The sequence below is a fragment of the Genypterus blacodes genome, unplaced genomic scaffold (assembly GCF_046128005.1).
Source record: "Genypterus blacodes isolate CSIRO-AG114 ecotype Tasmania unplaced genomic scaffold, CSIRO-AGI_Gbla_v1 ptg000384l_1, whole genome shotgun sequence".
Lineage (NCBI taxonomy): Eukaryota > Metazoa > Chordata > Actinopteri > Ophidiiformes > Ophidiidae > Genypterus > Genypterus blacodes.
The window spans coordinates 32,501-48,972 of NW_027467163.1; the positions used below are offsets into that span (position 1 = coordinate 32,501).

Sequence of the window (16,472 nt, forward strand, 5' to 3'; positions counted from 1 at the left end):
GAACTTCTTATTAAACATTGAACTTGGTGAAAGCTGAGGTTGTGTGATATGGAGTGATTGTGTAACGTTGTAACATGTCTCTCCATCAGGCGTGCTGCAGGTGACGTGGCAAAGGCTCCAAAGAGGCGCCTCCATCCAGAACTTAGCCACTTACAGCAGGCGCTTTGGAGAGCAGGTCAACCAGCCTCAGCAGGGAAAGATCGTCTTCACCGAGGCCTTACTCAACTCCACCTCCATCACCGTGAAGAACCTGCAGTGGCCGGATGAAGCCTGTTATATTTGCTCGTTCAACGTGTATCCTGATGGCTCCACCAGAAAGCAGATGTGCCTCAGTGTGCACGGTAAAGCTCAGCAGGTTGCACTCCACGCTGTGGCGTTGACCTTCTGAAGATAACAGCTGTTTTCATCTCTTCATCTCAGGCATATCCAGCGTGGAAACAAACGTGTCACAGGTCCACAGCAGGGGGCCTGAGGGTGGGGGGGACATGGAGGTGCTGCTCAGCTGCTCCGCCACAGGAAAACCAGAGCCGACCATAGAGTGGCAAAGCTGGAGGGGCGTCCCTTCAGACCCACAGAGCAGCGTGGTGTCCAATAGAGACGGCACCTTCACCAGCAGCAGCCAGGTGACTCTGAGACCGTCTCCAGACCGGGACGGCTCTGTGGACTGCCTGGTGAACGCTGGGAGGAGAGGAGAGCGGCGGGAGCATCTCAGGCTTCCTTCAGTGAATGGACACCAGGAGAAGGATGGTGAACAGAAGGGTGAGTACGCTGTGTGCTTGTCCAGCTAAAGACTTTACTCACTGACCTCCGCCTGGCTCCTTATGACAGTGACTCAGCATTCAGGAAGGATGACAGGTGTGTCAGTGAGCACATTAGGGGCAATCGGGACATGGATGTTACTTCAACTAAACACCAGGCTGATATTGTCCTTTGTGTGACATCATCAACAAAACTTTCTTCTGGAATTTGATTTGATTTTCATGATTCTCTGCTACCGGAAACCTAAAACATGTCAGAAACTGAGAAGTAGAAGGAACTGTTTGAGTCATGCTGAGAGGTTCATACAGTATAGAGCTGTGCTATAATAATAATAATAATGATACCAATAATAATAATAATAATAATAATAACAATCTATATATTAATAATATTAATAGTCTTATGATATAATATTAAAATAATAAAATAATAAATTGATAAAAAAAAATAATAATAATAATAAAACTTCATAATAATAATAATAATAATGATGATGATGATGATAATGATAATATGGTAATAATTTGGATTTATAAAGCGCCTTTCTGTTCACACTGGGGTAACATAACAAAAAAGCAACAAACAAAACATAACAAGTCTGTACAGTAACATATAGTTTAGTATAATATGTCAAAAGTTAGTGTAGCATAGCATAGTGTACTTCCGCTAAAGTGAACTCACACTAGTGTTTACAGTAGTGTAGTAATATGAACCATAACACTGTGAAGAATGTATAGAGTAGTATAGTATTATTTAGTATAGAGTCATATACTGATTGTTATGTAGCTGAGAAAAGTAAATGAATAACAGGATGGAGTAGGTGAACGACGAAGGACGACCACTGATTTACCACAACTCAACTATAACATATACTGAACATGCATAGGGACAGATGTAACATGTAACTGAGGCGTGCCCGTACATGATCGACCTGTGAGGGTAAACAAAGTCACCAGTCATGCCTCAGACCTCCTGGTTTCAGTTTCTCTTCCTGTCAGTTTCACGTGTTAACATGACAGACAGAACTCAGCTGATGAAGCTGCTCAGCACGGGGAAGTCAAGCCTCAAAAGTGGAATTCCCACAGAAATATTAGAACTTGTCTTTCGTGAGAAAGAGAACAATCATCTCTCTGAACCACATTAACCCTCTGATGTTTCTCTCTGGCAGAAACTGGCCCGTCTCCAGCTATGATTGCTATCATACTTATTATCATAACAATGATCTTCATCCTCTGCGGTGGAGTTGTGGCTGAGATGAGACGTAGAAGGTGAGGTTGATCTTTAAACCCTGTAACACATTTCCTTACCAATACATGTGTTAGACTCTAACTCATGTGTGTGTAATGGGATTTAAAACACATTTGTCTTTGTGGCAGGTTGCTGGATCACAGAGGAGCTGGAGGTCCTGAGGACTGTGTCTTCCAGCCTTTAGACCGAGTTTAGATGATGAATGTGTGTTTGTTGGGACTGAAGCATTGTGTAGATTTGTTTCTGTGAGTACATCATTCTGCATTGTAGTTACTAAACACTTGTTTTCCACATTTCTCTCTATATTCTCTGCACTTTATCTTCGTGTTGACATGGATTTGTATGTTTATGGTGAACGTGATGATTGTGATCTGGACTGTAAGAGAGCAGTAGATGTTTGTGTCAGCTTTCATGTGTTTGAAAACTGTTGCTGGCGCTCATGTGTTCAATATTAATGGCTCTTGTAGGAGGAGTAGCGGCGCCATCTAGTGTGGATAGGGGTATGACAGGAAATGGGACAATACATAAGAGACTTTAAGAGATTTATTTATTCAATCTTCAAGATATATTTATGCTTATTGTATCGATCATGTTGTTCTGAACACTTTGCACTTTATCAATGTTGGTTTTGTGAGATCAATTAATATATTTACTTAAACATGTATGAATAAATCCTGTGACAGATTAAATCCGCTTTTATTTCCTTTAAGAAGACTTCTTCTCTTGTTCTCCATTTTAACATAAAACTCTACCAACTTCAGTATTTGACCTTTTCCGGTTTTTATTTTATTATTTTACAGCGCTGCATGACGGGAAAGCGTTTCATATTTTGTTTCGTTATCGTCCAGGCAGACATGTTCGTCTACTTCTCTTGTTTCTGCTGAATATCTTTCCACAAGGTAAATATATTTGTGTTTTACTACGTTCACGTTATGTTTAGACGCGTTATTCTACCAATGTATGACGGTAGCATCATATAAGCTCTTAATATGGATCTGCGTGTTTGACTCGAGCGGTTGGTTTCCGGTATTAAAGTTGCTCCAGGCTTCATCTTTGATATTTTTAAAACCACGTCACAGTAAATGTGGATATAAAAATGTAAACCTACACGGAACTCTGCATGAATAAAAGCTGTTTTCTCTGGGAGGATTTAAAGTTCTGCAACCGGAAGAAAAATAGAATTACAAGCAACTTTAGGATTTCTATGTAACAAAAGTGCACGGAATGCAATTTTTTACAGTTTATTCATAATTTCGAACAGTATTGTATTATATTAAGTGTCAGCAATATGACCCATATCATCCACCTGCACACTGAGTAAAAACGAGTATAAGTGAAGATTGTGAAGAGAGTTAGGGTCAATAATTCATTATAGCTGAGGTTCTGAGCTCATGTAGGAGTTCAATAACAGTAAATCTCTCTGTCATGCAGGTGTCAGAGGGAGGATAGAGACCCAGCTCATCCACACCCACCCCTATGGTCTCTACGTCTCCTTATCCTTCACAGAGGAGCTGGAGTCTAGATGATGAAGACCTGACCTTCAGCAAGCACACAAGCACACATTTGTCCTCCAAGTCAATTTTATGTGTACAGTCCAATATCACCTATAAAGTCTGAAAGGACTTTACAGATCCACAACATCAGGGAGATCCCTGACCCGCACAAAGCTCTCAAGGAAGACGAGGAAAAACTCCAGAGAAAACCTTAATGTGTCAGGGAAAAAGGTAGAAACATTGGGAGAGACGATTCCAAGAGAGATTCCCTCTCCCGGAACGGCTGAGTGTGCAAGAGAAACTTCCCATGGGATTATACAGAGGTACAAACAAGGCATGCAAGGCAATACACATAAACATCAGACGTCACGTCACACATTTTGCCCGCTGTTCTCAAACTTCCCTGAGGTACGCTGCGGAAGAAAAAAAATCTGAACCATGAAAAAATTTAAATGTGACACTACTACCCCTTACTGATAGTGGCGCTGCGTGCAAACGTCAACTATTAGCTGACTACTACAGGTTAAACTTAACTGTGATGGCAAGGTGGTAAGCAGAGATAGGGGGGGGGGAGTATGAGCGGTCCAAATCCACTTAAGTCATGACTCCAGAAGGGAACTAAAAGGACGAAGTCTGCGGATCAGGAGGAGGATATTTTAAACAGCCTGAACGACCGTGAACGGAGTGGGAACGTTAGCAGCAACATCAGTAGTGTGAAGTGTCCACAGCACCGGGAGCTGGCTGCAAAAAGCGAAAAACAATACGGAAAAATGAACCGAGTTATATCAACCGAGGATTCAGCTGGAGCGGGACATAGGACGAGCCAAAGCCACAGTGTGTGTGTATGTGGTGATGATCTCAGCAATGAGTCCACGAAACCATCGCAACGCAAACGTGATGAACTGAGGCAGTCCAAATGCGCAATTCAGTTCCGTGGTGCACCTGTGGTTAAGCACAGGAGGCTTCTTATCGTGCCCAGCTTCGCATAGCGAAAGCAGGTAAGCCGCACACAATTGGTCAACAGCTGTGTTTACCATTAGCCAAAGAGATGGTAGACATTATGTGGCGAGAAGATCGCCAAACAATTAAATTTGGTGCAACTTTCAAATGACAGTGTCACGGAGAAAAGGAGGCACGGCAGATGATGTTAAGACGACACTGATTGAACGCATTAAAAATAGTCGCTATTATTCTATCGAACTAGACGAGACTACTGATGATGCAGGTTTGGTCAATTGACTTGTTTATGTCAGATATGAGCATGATGGTGCAGCTGAGGAGGACTTCCTGTTCTGTCAGGCCAATAAGAGTTATAAATAGTTGCCAAAATGCTGTGTGTTTGAAGTACAGTTGGTTGTGTTTTTGATTGATGTTCTCACATGCTGTGTGTGTGTGTGTGTGTGTGTGTGTGTGTGTGTTTGTGTAAGAAGGACTGCCCCCTGCCCCATATAGAGCCGATACCAATTTGTACAATGTGGCTGTGACTGACAAAGGTCAAAGTAAATAATATTCTTATGAGGAATAAATTTGCTTCCTGTGTGTACTTTGCATAGCAGCTGAATAGGGTCGGCCTATGCTACTGTATTTTAACATCGGCCATAGTGGTGGTACTTGGAGAGCCAAATATTTTCTGAGGTGGTACCTGATGTAAAAAGTTTGAGAACCCCTGTCTTAGAGGCTCCGAGTACAAGAAGGTTTTGGGTGCGTTTGTGCTTTTCTACAGGAAGTCACCCTATGGTACCAGAGCTGCTGTAATTGTGCCTCAGCTTCCAGAACAGAAGCAGAGGAAGATGTGTCCACATGCCTGAAAACACAAAATGTACCTGAAACCATCAGCAGACATAAAGAGGAAGAGGAAAACGAAGTGACCAAACCCAACCTGCAGTCTTCCTCTGCTGCTCCTGCAGGACCTCAAGCTTCTGACTCGTGTTCTCCTGTCGCTGATATCCGTGTTGCCAGGGTAACAAGGTCTATTCCACAAGATGCTCCAAAAACAAACTAAACAAGAATAAAAGGTCTCCACTTAAAGTCCTATCAGCTTTTATAACTCCCTTAAACTAAATAGTAACGTATGAATCTACAGATAAAGATACTTACACAGAGGACCGGTCACAACACTGAACCTGAACCAGAACCTTTACTTACAGTCACACAGAACTCCTCCTACAGCAGGACAGCTAATGGAGCACAGATCAACAGAGATTCGGTTGATTACTTTATATTAACATTCTAAAATGACACATTCACGTTCAACCAACACAAGATTAAACAGTTTTCAATCCAACATGATGTTAGTCTGTACTTCAGCGTGTGTGTGTGTGTGGTGAAAGTTGCATCTCATACATTCCATACATTTCTGTGTCTCCACTGTTATTTCCATCTCCAGGACAGCAGAGCAGAGAGTCTGCAGCTCCAGCTGTGTGAAGAGAACACACTTCTGCTATCTGTCCACTTGATGGTGCTAAGTGACCACCTAATGAGCTCCAGCAACACACACCCACACACAAACACACACCCACACAAGTTTTGCAAAGACATGAAGTGAAAGTTTTGTTCAGAAGAGGAAGAGCAGCAGAGGAAGACTGACTGTGAGTTCCATTTTAATTTGATTCGACTTTATGGATCGTTGTTTGTCTTCGATGTATGTCTGTGTGTGTGTGTGTTCTGTTCTGTTCTGATCTGAGAGTTAGTCTAACTTTATGTTATTGTGTGTGTGTGTGTGTGTTTTCCTCCCTGCAGTGTAACGATGAGTGTTTGCAGTGATGAAGATGAAGGACCTCCACACTTCAGTCCTAAACCTGGACCCTCACACACAGAGTAAGAGCGCCCATCACACAGAGGTGGGGGGTCAACACGGGGTTAATTTAATAGAGATGATTTAACAAATCTGAACCTGAATATGAAGACGTCGTATCTCAATGTGCTGACTCGTTGACTGAAGTGCGTAGGTTGTTGACGTCAATCAGGCGCCGCCATTACAAGTCAGAGTCCAGTTGATGAAGTGCAGGAGCTCCAGTCTGCCTGAAGTCCCTGGATGTTGGGGGATTTGTTGCTTGATTTCATATTATTGTTAAAAACAAAGTTTCTCTAAGTTACATTATGACATCATGGATGAATCTCATCCAGTGTGCACGATGGTGCAAGAGCTATGGAATGATATCAACATGAAATGAACACAAAATGGCAGAAGGTTCAAGGTTCAAAGACTTTATTGTCATATGGTCGGATAAACAAGTAGCAACGCACAATCAAATTCTTACTGTAAAAAAAAAACGTTCCTGTATCCTGGAGGTGCGGCACCTCACACTTATCTACATCCTACTAGACGGCTTGAGGATCCAAAGGGCGGGGCTTCACCATGTTTTAGGCCGACCTGTGGACTCTCAGATCCCTATGTCCCCACTGTCCCACCTCGACCCGAGGTAGCTTTATTAAAGAGTCTAATGGCCACAGGGAGAAAGGATTTCCTATGGTGCTCAGTAGTTCACCTGGGGGGAATGAGTCTGTTACTGAAGGTGCTCTTGTATGAGGCCAGCACCTGGTGGAGAGGGTGAGAATCATTGTTCATGATTCTCCGTAGCTTGCGCTGCATTCTCCTCTCCAACGCACGCTCCAACGAATCAGTAAACACATGCTCCAAGGAATCATCGTCCTCCAGGGAAGGGACAACATTGAGTCAAACACAGCTCCTCTTCCCATTAGAATGAATGATTGTGATTCTCTCATAGATGAAGCTGACAGCAGTGGTGTGTACAGCTGCTTTAGCTGCTCCTCACACTCACCTAATGACCTTCTGCTTCCATCCGCTGCTGTGTTGTCAATGCTGTGTTTATAGAGTTCACCAGCAGAGGGCAGACTCTCCTGTACCCAGCTGTGTGTCCATGAAGAGCGACAGGTCCATGTGGGAACATATGAACTTCAAAGATGGACAGAAGGCTGCTGAAGAAAGGTCAGAGGTTAAACCAGGTCACTTTGATGTCATCATTGTATCTTTGTAGCAGAAGGCTTCATAAAGCACAGGTCTACCTGAAAGAAAGACACGTCTCTGTCCACCTGAGTGTTTTGAGGAGACACCATGACAACCTGTCTGTGAGTGTTTTTAAACTCACATGTTTCTTTATTTCTCCACAGTCTTCAGCTGAATCAGTCAGAGGTTTCCACTGGTCAGTGTGCCCAGCAGCATCCAGCAGACCTGGACTCCATATTTATGGTGAGGAAATGTCCAGGCTCCGCCCACTTACATATGGACGATGTCACTGGGTAGAGAATCTATTGACAGAGAAATAAGAGATGTTTTAATGAAGCACTTGGTTAATTTAGTTTGAGCAGGGAGAGTTCAGTGGGAACATTAACATAGGAGCTGCTGCTATGGTTACCTGCATCTTTATACATCTGTAGGGTTAGAATCCTCGTTAGCTGCACTCCTGAGTTATGTTGTCAACATATACACTGACACCTGACAGCCAATCGGAAACCAGTATCTTCTCTCACTCTGGTACAAACTTGTGTTTGACTCTTTCAGCTGCTTGAGGAGAACATTGTCAGGTTTGTGAAGAACGAGCTGAAGAGCATCCAGAAGGGTTTGAGTCCAGAATTCAAGAGCCAGAATGAGGATGAGGAGGTAACAGGTGGTGAGGATGAAGAGCAGAGGAGCATCAGAGAGGCGTTGGTGACGCTCACAGAGACCTTCCTGAGGAGAATGAAGCATGAGGAGCTGGCTGAGTCTCTGCACAGCAGTAAGAGCATTTAACAGCTTTAACATGATGGAACGAGGAAACAGGACTAAAGCTTCACACTTACACACTCAAACACTCAAACATACAAGTATGCACTTACTGCTTGAAGATACAAATATTTGTGGTACAAGGGTACCGAGTCCCCCTGAGTCCATTTTCACTCAGGGTCTCTTAGCACACACACTCTGCCACCTTTACAGTGTGAGGGCCCCACAGGCTGAAGGGACGCTGAGTCTGAGCACATGAGAGGGTCTGGACACCAAGTGGGCTCAGACAGTCCAGAAGCAGAGAATAGTAACAGAGAGAATCAGCTGCTGTGCCCCATCCTCTGACTTACACTCACACTCTGACCAACTCAGGCTAACATGAGCCTAAGCTCAGGCTAAGCATCTCTCCCCTGCACTCTCTTGTTTATCTGTAATTTAGTGACATTTGAATTGTAACAAAAGTAAATTCCTGAAAATGAAGTCAGTGGTGATTTAAAGGAGAAAGTTCTATTTCTAAGTTCAGGTTTTTGGAGAGTGAGCAGGCCTGCTGAGATCTTAGAGCTCACACAGGAACATAAGTGGTTAGAAGGTTAGAAGAGGTAACATCATGCTGCTCTAGTGACAAACATTTCTACTCCAAAATGTACAATTCTGATGCTTTTCTACACTGTAGTTCTCTTTTCTTCTCCATGTTTTTCTCCTCTGACTGTTGTCTGTTTATACAGGAAGTCTTGTTGCACTCTGCCAACGTAAACTGAAGTCTAAGCTGAAGCAGAAGTTCCAGAGTGTGTGTGAGGGGGTCGCTAAAGCAGGAAAGCAAACCTCTCTGAATGAGATCTACACAGAGCAATACATCACAGAGGGACGGGCTGGAGGGGTCAATGAAGAACATGAGGTCAGACAGATTGAAGCAGCTTCCAGGAAAGCACAGAGAGAAGAAACACCAATCAGATGTGAAGACATCTTTAAAGCCTCAGCTGGAAGAGATCAGCCAATCAGAACACTGATGACAAAGGGCGTGGCTGGCATCGGGAAAACCCTCTTAACACAGAAGTTCACTCTGGACTGGGCTGAAGGCAAAGCCCACCAGAACATCCAGCTCACATTTCCATTCACCTTCAGAGAGCTCAATGTGCTGAGAGGGAGAAAGTTCAGCTTGGTGGAGCTTCTTCATCACTTCTTCACTGAAACCAAAGAAGCAGGAATCTGCAGCCTTGAAGACTTCCAGGTCGTCTTCATCCTGGACGGTCTGGATGAATGTCGATTACATCTGGACTTCCACAAAGGTGAGATCCTGACTGATGTTAGAGAGTCCACCTCAGTGGATGTTCTGCTGACAAATCTCATCAGGGGGAAGCTGCTTCCCTCTGCTCGCCTCTGGATCACCACAAGACCTGCAGCAGCCAATCAGATCCCTGCTGACAGCGTTGATATGGTGACAGAGGTCAGAGGGTTCACTGACCCTCAGAAGGAGGAGTACTTCAGGAAGAGACTCAGAGATGATGAGCAGGCCAACAGCATCATCTCCCACATCAAGACCTCACGAAGCCTCCACATCATGTGCCACATCCCAGTCTTCTGCTGGATCACTGCCACAGTTCTGGAGGACGTGATGAAGACCAGAGAGAGAGGAGAGCTGCCCACGACCCTGACTGAGATGTACATCCACTTCCTGCTGGTTCAGACCAAACTGAAGATCATTAAGTATGATGGAAGAGCAGAGACAGATCCACTCTGGAATCCAGAGAGTGAAGAGATGATTGTGTGTCTGGGAAAACTGGCTTTTGATCAGCTGCAGAAAGGAAACCTGATCTTCTATGACTCAGACCTGACAGAGTGTGGCATGGACATCACAGCAGCCTCAGTGTACTCAGGAGTGTTCACTCAGGTCTTTAAAGAGGAGAGGGGACTGTACCAGGACCAGGTGTTCTGCTTCGTCCATCTGAGCGTCCAGGAGTTTCTGGCTGCTCTTTATGTCCATCTGACATTCATCAAGTCTGGAGTCAACCTGCTGTCAGATCAATCAACCGCTCAATCAGGAGACAAATCTAAACTGAGACGTCTCCACCAGAGTGCAGTGGACAAGGCCTTACAGAGTCCAAACGGACATCTGGACTTGTTTCTTCGTTTCCTTTTGGGCCTTTCACTGCAGACCAATCAGACTCTCTTAAGGGGCCTCCTGAAACATACAGGAAGGAGATCAGAGACCAACCAGGAAACAGTCCAATACATCAAGGAGAAGATCAGTAAGAATGTCTCTGCAGAGAGAAGCATCAATCTGTTCCACTGTCTGAATGAGCTGAAGGATCTTTCTCTAGTAGAGGAGATCCAAGAGAACCTGAGCTCAGGACGTCTCTCCACAGACAAACTGTCTCCTGCTCACTGGTCTGCTCTGGTCTTCATCTTACTGTCATCTGAGGAAGATCTGGATGTGTTTGACCTGAAGAAATACTCTGCTTCAGAGGAGGCTCTTCTCAGGCTGCTGCCAGTGGTCAAAGCCTCCAGGAAAACTCTGTAAGTGTGAAGATCACACAAAGATTTTTGGCATTATAAAATGCTAAAATAAAGCGAAAATATCTAACAATTCATTTTCAGGCTCAGTGGCTGTAATCTGTCCTGGAGAAGCTGTGAAGCTCTGTCCTCAGTCCTCAGCTCCCAGTCCTCCAGTCTGAGAGACCTGGACCTGAGTAACAATGACCTGCAGGATTCAGGAGTGGAGCTGCTGTCTGCTGGACTGGGGAGTCCACACTGTAAACTGGAAACTCTCAGGTCAGCAAGATATAGATGTTTGTAAAGGTGAAACACTGAGAGCTTTCACTAACTTGACCTGCTTGTTTCTCCTGGAACCTTTTTATTTGAAGGAATGCTGCAGTAACACAGCGCCACACATGATGCAGCTTCATTAACACACACACACACACACACACACACACACACACACACACACACGCAGACACAAACACACACACACACACACACACACACACACACACACACACACACACTCTGTTATGTTAGTGGTTGATGTGGGGTGAATAAACATTAAACCTGCATGATGTTTCTGCTAAAGAAGGTGTGGTGCAAACATTTCACTGAGACATTTCTTGTTTCCTAGATTTTAGTTCCTTTCATTCAAATCAGAATGAATTCCCCCCTCTCTCTCCCCGTCTCCCCCCTCCCCCTTGTGTTCTCAGGCTGTCAGGCTGTATGGTCACACAGGAAGGCTGTGCTTCTCTGGCTTCAGCTCTGAGCTCCAACCCCTCCCATCTGAGAGAGCTGGACCTGAGCTACAATCATCCAGGAGACGCAGGAGAGAAGCTGCTGTCTGCTGGACTGGAGAGTCCTCACTGGAGATCGGACACTCCCAGGTAAGGACACAGCTACAGACTATGGACTGTCTCCCTGTTGGTTGAAGTAAAAACTCAATAATCAATAATCAATCCTGTGCTGCTGTGCCTCTGTGTCTTCCTGCAGGATGGATCATGGTGGACAGCAGAGGATCAAAGCTGGTGTGAGGAAATGTAAGTTTGATTTGACTTTGATTGACAACTGTGTGTCCATCCACACACACAGTTCAGAGAGAAAATGATTCATATTTTACTGAGGACATTCTCATTTGATTAGTCAGTTAGAATCTTCATTGATTGATTAATTGTTGAAGTAATTGATACATTGAGTCATTTATCAATGAAAATCCCAAACTTTATCAGGCTGCAGCTTCTTCAATATGAGGATTTGCTGCTTTTCTCTGTTTCATATGATTATAAATCAAATGACTTTCAGTGTTTTAGTGGCGGTGGAGACAAAAGAAGCAATTTGAAGATGTGACTTTGATCTGTGGGAACTTCTGATGGACATTTGTCACAATCTTTCTATATATGATCCATATTGATGAATGCATCAGGCCAAAGTCTCCAGATGCTTGATGCTGTGTATCATTGTGCCTTCAGATTCCTCACAGGCTGTAAACATCACACACATCATTGTCCTCTGTATGCAGTGGCTGGGTGGACGTCTCTGTATTTATGCAGACGTCCCCACTGGTTGAGTCTCATTGATGAAACTCTCCTCAGCCTGCTTCCTCCTTACCTGTGCTCTTATCTTACTAGAAGCTGAGGCCATTCTAGCCTACAGTCGTCTGTCCCTCGTGTGGGCACTGAGCTCAGTAAAAGAGCTTTGAAGTTCACTGCTCCTTCATTTGGAACAACTGGAACACAGACTTGAAGTGATCACATCAATTGATTTACAACTGATTTCCAATGGAGAATGAGTTTCAGTTCTAAATGACTTGGATCCAGATGCTCTCCATCAAAATGGAGCTTTGACTGTGACAGAATGGTTGATGGTTCCTCCTTGTTTGTTCTCATGTCTGCCTGGTTGATGCTGCTTTCTCCTCCAAGACATTTGAATCTCAATGAGACTTCAGCAGAATATAAAGGGCAGAATATCAGACGTGTGTGTGTGTGTGTGTGTGTGTGTGTGTGTGTGTGTGTGTGTGTGTGTGTGTGTGTGTGTGTGTGTGTGTGTGTGTGTGTGTGTGTGGTCTGAGTGGTCAGAGTGGGTGTTGTGTGTTTTTTCTCTCAGGTATGATTTTATGGTTTGATAAAGTTTTATGGATCTTCGCATTTGTTGGTGTGCTGACGGTAATCTTAATTCCGGTCACGTAACAAAAAACTCTTCAATGAATGAGCTGTGTGTGTGTGTGTGTGTGTGTGTGTGTGTGTGTGTGTGTGTGTGTGTGTGTGTGTGTGTGTGTGTGTGTGTGTGTGTGTGTGTGTGTGTGTGTGTGTGTGTGTGTGTGTGTGTGTGTGTGTGTGGGTAATTAACCAACATCACTCATGGATCCATTGGTATTGAAATTGATCATAAGTTGATAGTTAGATGTTTGCTAAATCCAAACATTGCTGTTGGTGTTGATGGAAATCTTTCAGACAGTGAGTCACAGTAGAAAGTGACAGTGAGTCACAGTAGAAAGTGACAGTGAGTCACAGTAGAAAGTGACAGTGAGTCACAGTAGAAAGTGTCAGTGAGTCAAAGTAGAAAGTGACAGTGAGTCACAGTAGAAAGTGACAGTGAGTCACAGTAGAAAGTGTCAGTGAGTCACAGTAGAAAGTGCAGTAGTGAATAAATGAGTGAAGAATAAAAGCAGCAGCTGTGTTTGATGTTAATCTGCTGCTGTTTGTGTCTTTTTCTGTCCATCAGATGTTTGTGAACTGCAACTGGACCCAAACACAGCGAGCAGAGACCTCAAACTGTCTGACAACAACAGGAAGGTGACATATGTGAGAGAGAAGCAGCCACATCCTGATCATCCAGAGAGGTTTCATCACAGGCCTCAGCTGCTGAGTAGAAATGGTCTGACTGGTCGTTGTTACTGGGAGGTGGAGTGGAGAGAAGACGTTGATATATCAGTGAGTTACAGAGGAATCAGGAGGAAAGGAGGCAGAGATGACAGCATGTTTGGAGGAAATATTCAGTCCTGGAGTCTGAGCTGCTCTGATCGTCATGGTTACTCTGTCTGGCACAATAACATAAAAACGTCCCTCAGTGTCCCTGTGTCCTCCTCTGTCCCTCTCAGAGTAGGAGTGTATGTGGACTGTCCTGCTGGCACTCTGTCCTTCTACAGCGTCTCTGACTCACTGATGCACCTCCACACCTTCACCACCACATTCACTCAACCTCTCTATGCTGGGTTTGGGCTCTGGGGATTTGATTCCTCAGTGACTCTGTGTGATCTGTAGGACACACACACACGTGCGCACACACACACACACTCTCCTATTCACTGTCTCTTTCTCTCACACACACTCTCACTCTCACACACACACTCTCTGTCTCACACTCTCTCCTTTTATCACAAACACACTCTAACACACACACACAATTTCTCTCTCTCTCACACACAATCTCTCTATCTCACACACAAACACACACACACACACACACTATGTGTGATCTATATAGGACACACGCACACTCTGCCTCATACATACTCTCTCGCACAAACACTCTTCCCTGCACAGTCTCTCTCAGTCTCTGTGTCTCTCTCTCTCCCTGTCTCTCTCTGTGTCTCTCTCTCTCTCTCTCAGTCTCTCTCTGTCTCTCTGTCTGTCTGTCTGTCCGTCTCTCTCTCTCTCTCTCTCTCTCTCTCTCTCTCTCTCTCTCTCTGCCACATCATTTTCTGTGGCCTGTGAGAGCAAAATAAACGTCTATGCTGCATTGTCCATAAACTAAATTTCTCACAATGCATGCCGACTTTGTGACCTGTGAAGTGATGTCATCCCGCCACATAAATGCAGCGTTTCCACATCATCTTTCATTTCTCTTCATTTAGCAAGCACATTATTATTAATTATTATTATTCTTTCTCTCCTGTATTGTTGTCAGTGAAAGCAAAGTGTAACTGTCCAGGCAGAATGAAACTCTCTATGTTCCTCCAAGACTTGTTTTGGAGTTATCCACAGATAGTGAGTCAGTTCAGTTCACATTTCTACACAGATGTGGAAATGTATGTACATTTAAAATCATTTCTAGATCTTGGCAAGTTGTTTTATATATAGCTGATTGTTATTATTGTTTATGGTTGAAATTGCACTCGTTTAACTTAAGAAATGTCAGTTTGTTCCTCATGTTTTGTAAAAAGTAATTTAAATAAAAGTAAACATTTGCAATATGAACTTGTACCTCTTTGCACTAAAACAAAGGGAAAACTGAGTCGTACATTCATAGGTTATTATGCTATGATTTTACTAATCCGGCCCACTTGAGTTTAAATTGGGCTGAATTTGGCCCTGAACTAAAACGAGTTTAAAACTCCTGCTCCAGAGAGTTAGACTCCATCAAGTCTTTACAGTCAGAGGTTCATCTGCACACAGTGATGTGTTTTACTCTGTGTGTGTGTGTGTGTGTGTGTGTGTGTGTGTGTGTGTGTGTGTGTGGCATTTTGAAGACTGGAGGAAAGGAGACGGTCTGATTGGTCATGACTGAGCTCAGGTTCCACAGCTGAGGTATCAGTTACATCACGGCAGCCAACGAGCACAGGGACCCCGCGGCTAAGAATGCCGAGCGGGTCTGGGAGCTCTTCCCCCCACGATCAGAGCCACCAGGACCAGAACCTGAGCTGCCACCATCTCCTGCAGTACATCACCCTGAAGCCAGGGTTCACTAGGGTGTAGCTTTTGAAACAGACCCTCCTGATACCCACCTGGAACAGGAAATCACTTTCAGGATTCAAGTTCACAGTAAAGATTGAAAGGTAAATGTCAAATCCTCCAGCTGTGTAAATGATTTCCCATCCTCCCTACCAAGGCCAACCTGGAGCTGATGATGCTGCTGCCAGTCACGTGCCAAACCCTCCACTGGATGAGTCCCAGGGCCGTGGCGGTGAGCGTCCAGGCCACACAGCCCATAGGACCGTGGCACCCGTGCCTAGAGGTGGAGGTCAGGCAAGTCTCAAGTCTTTACAAGCAAACTCCAAGTCCTGATGGAAATGTCTCTCCTGGTGATAACACCTCTGAGATCAGATTTTAGATTTGTGTAAGAATTGAAAAATATAAGGCTTGTATTTTTAAGAATTAGGAGTCTTCAGCTTCTCCTTACCTGATCACAGAAGAGCGCCACCATCTGGAGAGAGTGAAAATGGAAACAGCAAACATGACTTCCTCATCCTCACTGCCATAGTAACCTACAGACAGATAATAAAAATAAGGCTTTGATGAAAACACTGAATGACAAATTGCTAACCAACACACAAACATCATAATTGCTAAATGAGGCTAAAATAGACGGCTCTGAGTGAAACTACATGAAGAGACATTTGGGAGCCCTAAGAGCCGGCTCTTCTAAGTGAGTCGAGACAAAAACATCACTACAGTAGATGTTTGTTTCAGCTTTCATGTGTTTATAAACTGTTGCTGGTGCTCATGTGTTCAATATTAATGGCTCTTGTATGAGGAGTAGCGGCGCCATCTAGTGTGGTAGAGGGGTACGACAAGAAATGGAACAATACAATAAGAGACTTTATTAGATTTATATATTTAATCAGCAAGATATATTATTATGCTTATTGTGTCGATTATGTTGTCGTTGTAAGTACACTTTGTACTTTAGCAATGTTTGGTTTTGTGAGATAAAATAATGTATTTACTTGTATGAATAAATCAAGTGATAGATTAAATCCTCTCTTATTTTCTTTAAGAAGACTTCTTCTCTTGTTCTCCATTTTAACATAAAACTCTACCTACTTCAGT

At 43.9% G+C, this 16,472-nt stretch overlaps 2 protein-coding genes and 2 long non-coding RNA genes across 6 annotated transcripts in view; 2 read left to right on the forward strand and 2 right to left on the reverse strand.

The window, feature by feature from the left end:
* LOC142989160 (nectin-1-like) overlaps window positions 1-2,719 on the forward strand; it is a 3,642-nt gene extending 923 nt beyond the window's left edge. The window contains exons 3-6 of the mRNA XM_076138578.1: window positions 90-341; window positions 421-759; window positions 1,928-2,027; window positions 2,136-2,719. Coding sequence (XP_075994693.1) covers window positions 90-341; window positions 421-759; window positions 1,928-2,027; window positions 2,136-2,202 — 758 coding nt within the window. The 3' untranslated portion in view covers window positions 2,203-2,719. The remainder of the gene's footprint in view (window positions 1-89; window positions 342-420; window positions 760-1,927; window positions 2,028-2,135) is intronic.
* A 151-nt stretch (window positions 2,720-2,870) lies between these two features.
* Window positions 2,871-14,865, forward strand: LOC142989157 (protein NLRC3-like). Of its 3 annotated transcripts, XM_076138572.1 has the most exons (11): window positions 2,871-2,906; window positions 5,887-6,088; window positions 6,240-6,317; window positions 7,336-7,449; window positions 7,632-7,710; window positions 8,023-8,236; window positions 8,949-10,737; window positions 10,819-10,992; window positions 11,418-11,591; window positions 11,698-11,744; window positions 13,426-14,865. In XM_076138572.1, exons 3-11 carry the CDS (start codon window positions 6,247-6,249, stop codon window positions 13,962-13,964), a joined length of 3,201 nt encoding a protein of 1,066 aa, XP_075994687.1. In that variant the 5' UTR covers window positions 2,871-2,906; window positions 5,887-6,088; window positions 6,240-6,246; the 3' UTR covers window positions 13,965-14,865. The 3 variants fall into 3 exon arrangements, with proteins under 3 accessions (XP_075994687.1, XP_075994689.1, XP_075994688.1); XM_076138574.1 differs by lacking the exon at window positions 5,887-6,088 and having other exon boundaries at window positions 2,888-2,906; XM_076138573.1 differs by lacking the exon at window positions 2,871-2,906 and having other exon boundaries at window positions 5,830-6,088.
* LOC142989164 (uncharacterized) lies at window positions 7,755-8,953 on the reverse strand. Its single transcript, XR_012960663.1, has 3 exons — window positions 8,582-8,953; window positions 7,877-8,303; window positions 7,755-7,769 (listed from the first exon to the last, which is right to left on the reverse strand). It is a non-coding gene; the product is annotated as an uncharacterized LOC142989164 (long non-coding RNA).
* On the reverse strand, window positions 14,157-16,186 carry LOC142989163 (uncharacterized). The gene is made up of 2 exons (XR_012960662.1): window positions 15,528-16,186; window positions 14,157-15,427 (listed from the first exon to the last, which is right to left on the reverse strand). It is a non-coding gene; the product is annotated as an uncharacterized LOC142989163 (long non-coding RNA).
* Between the last annotated feature and the right edge of the window lie 286 nt (window positions 16,187-16,472).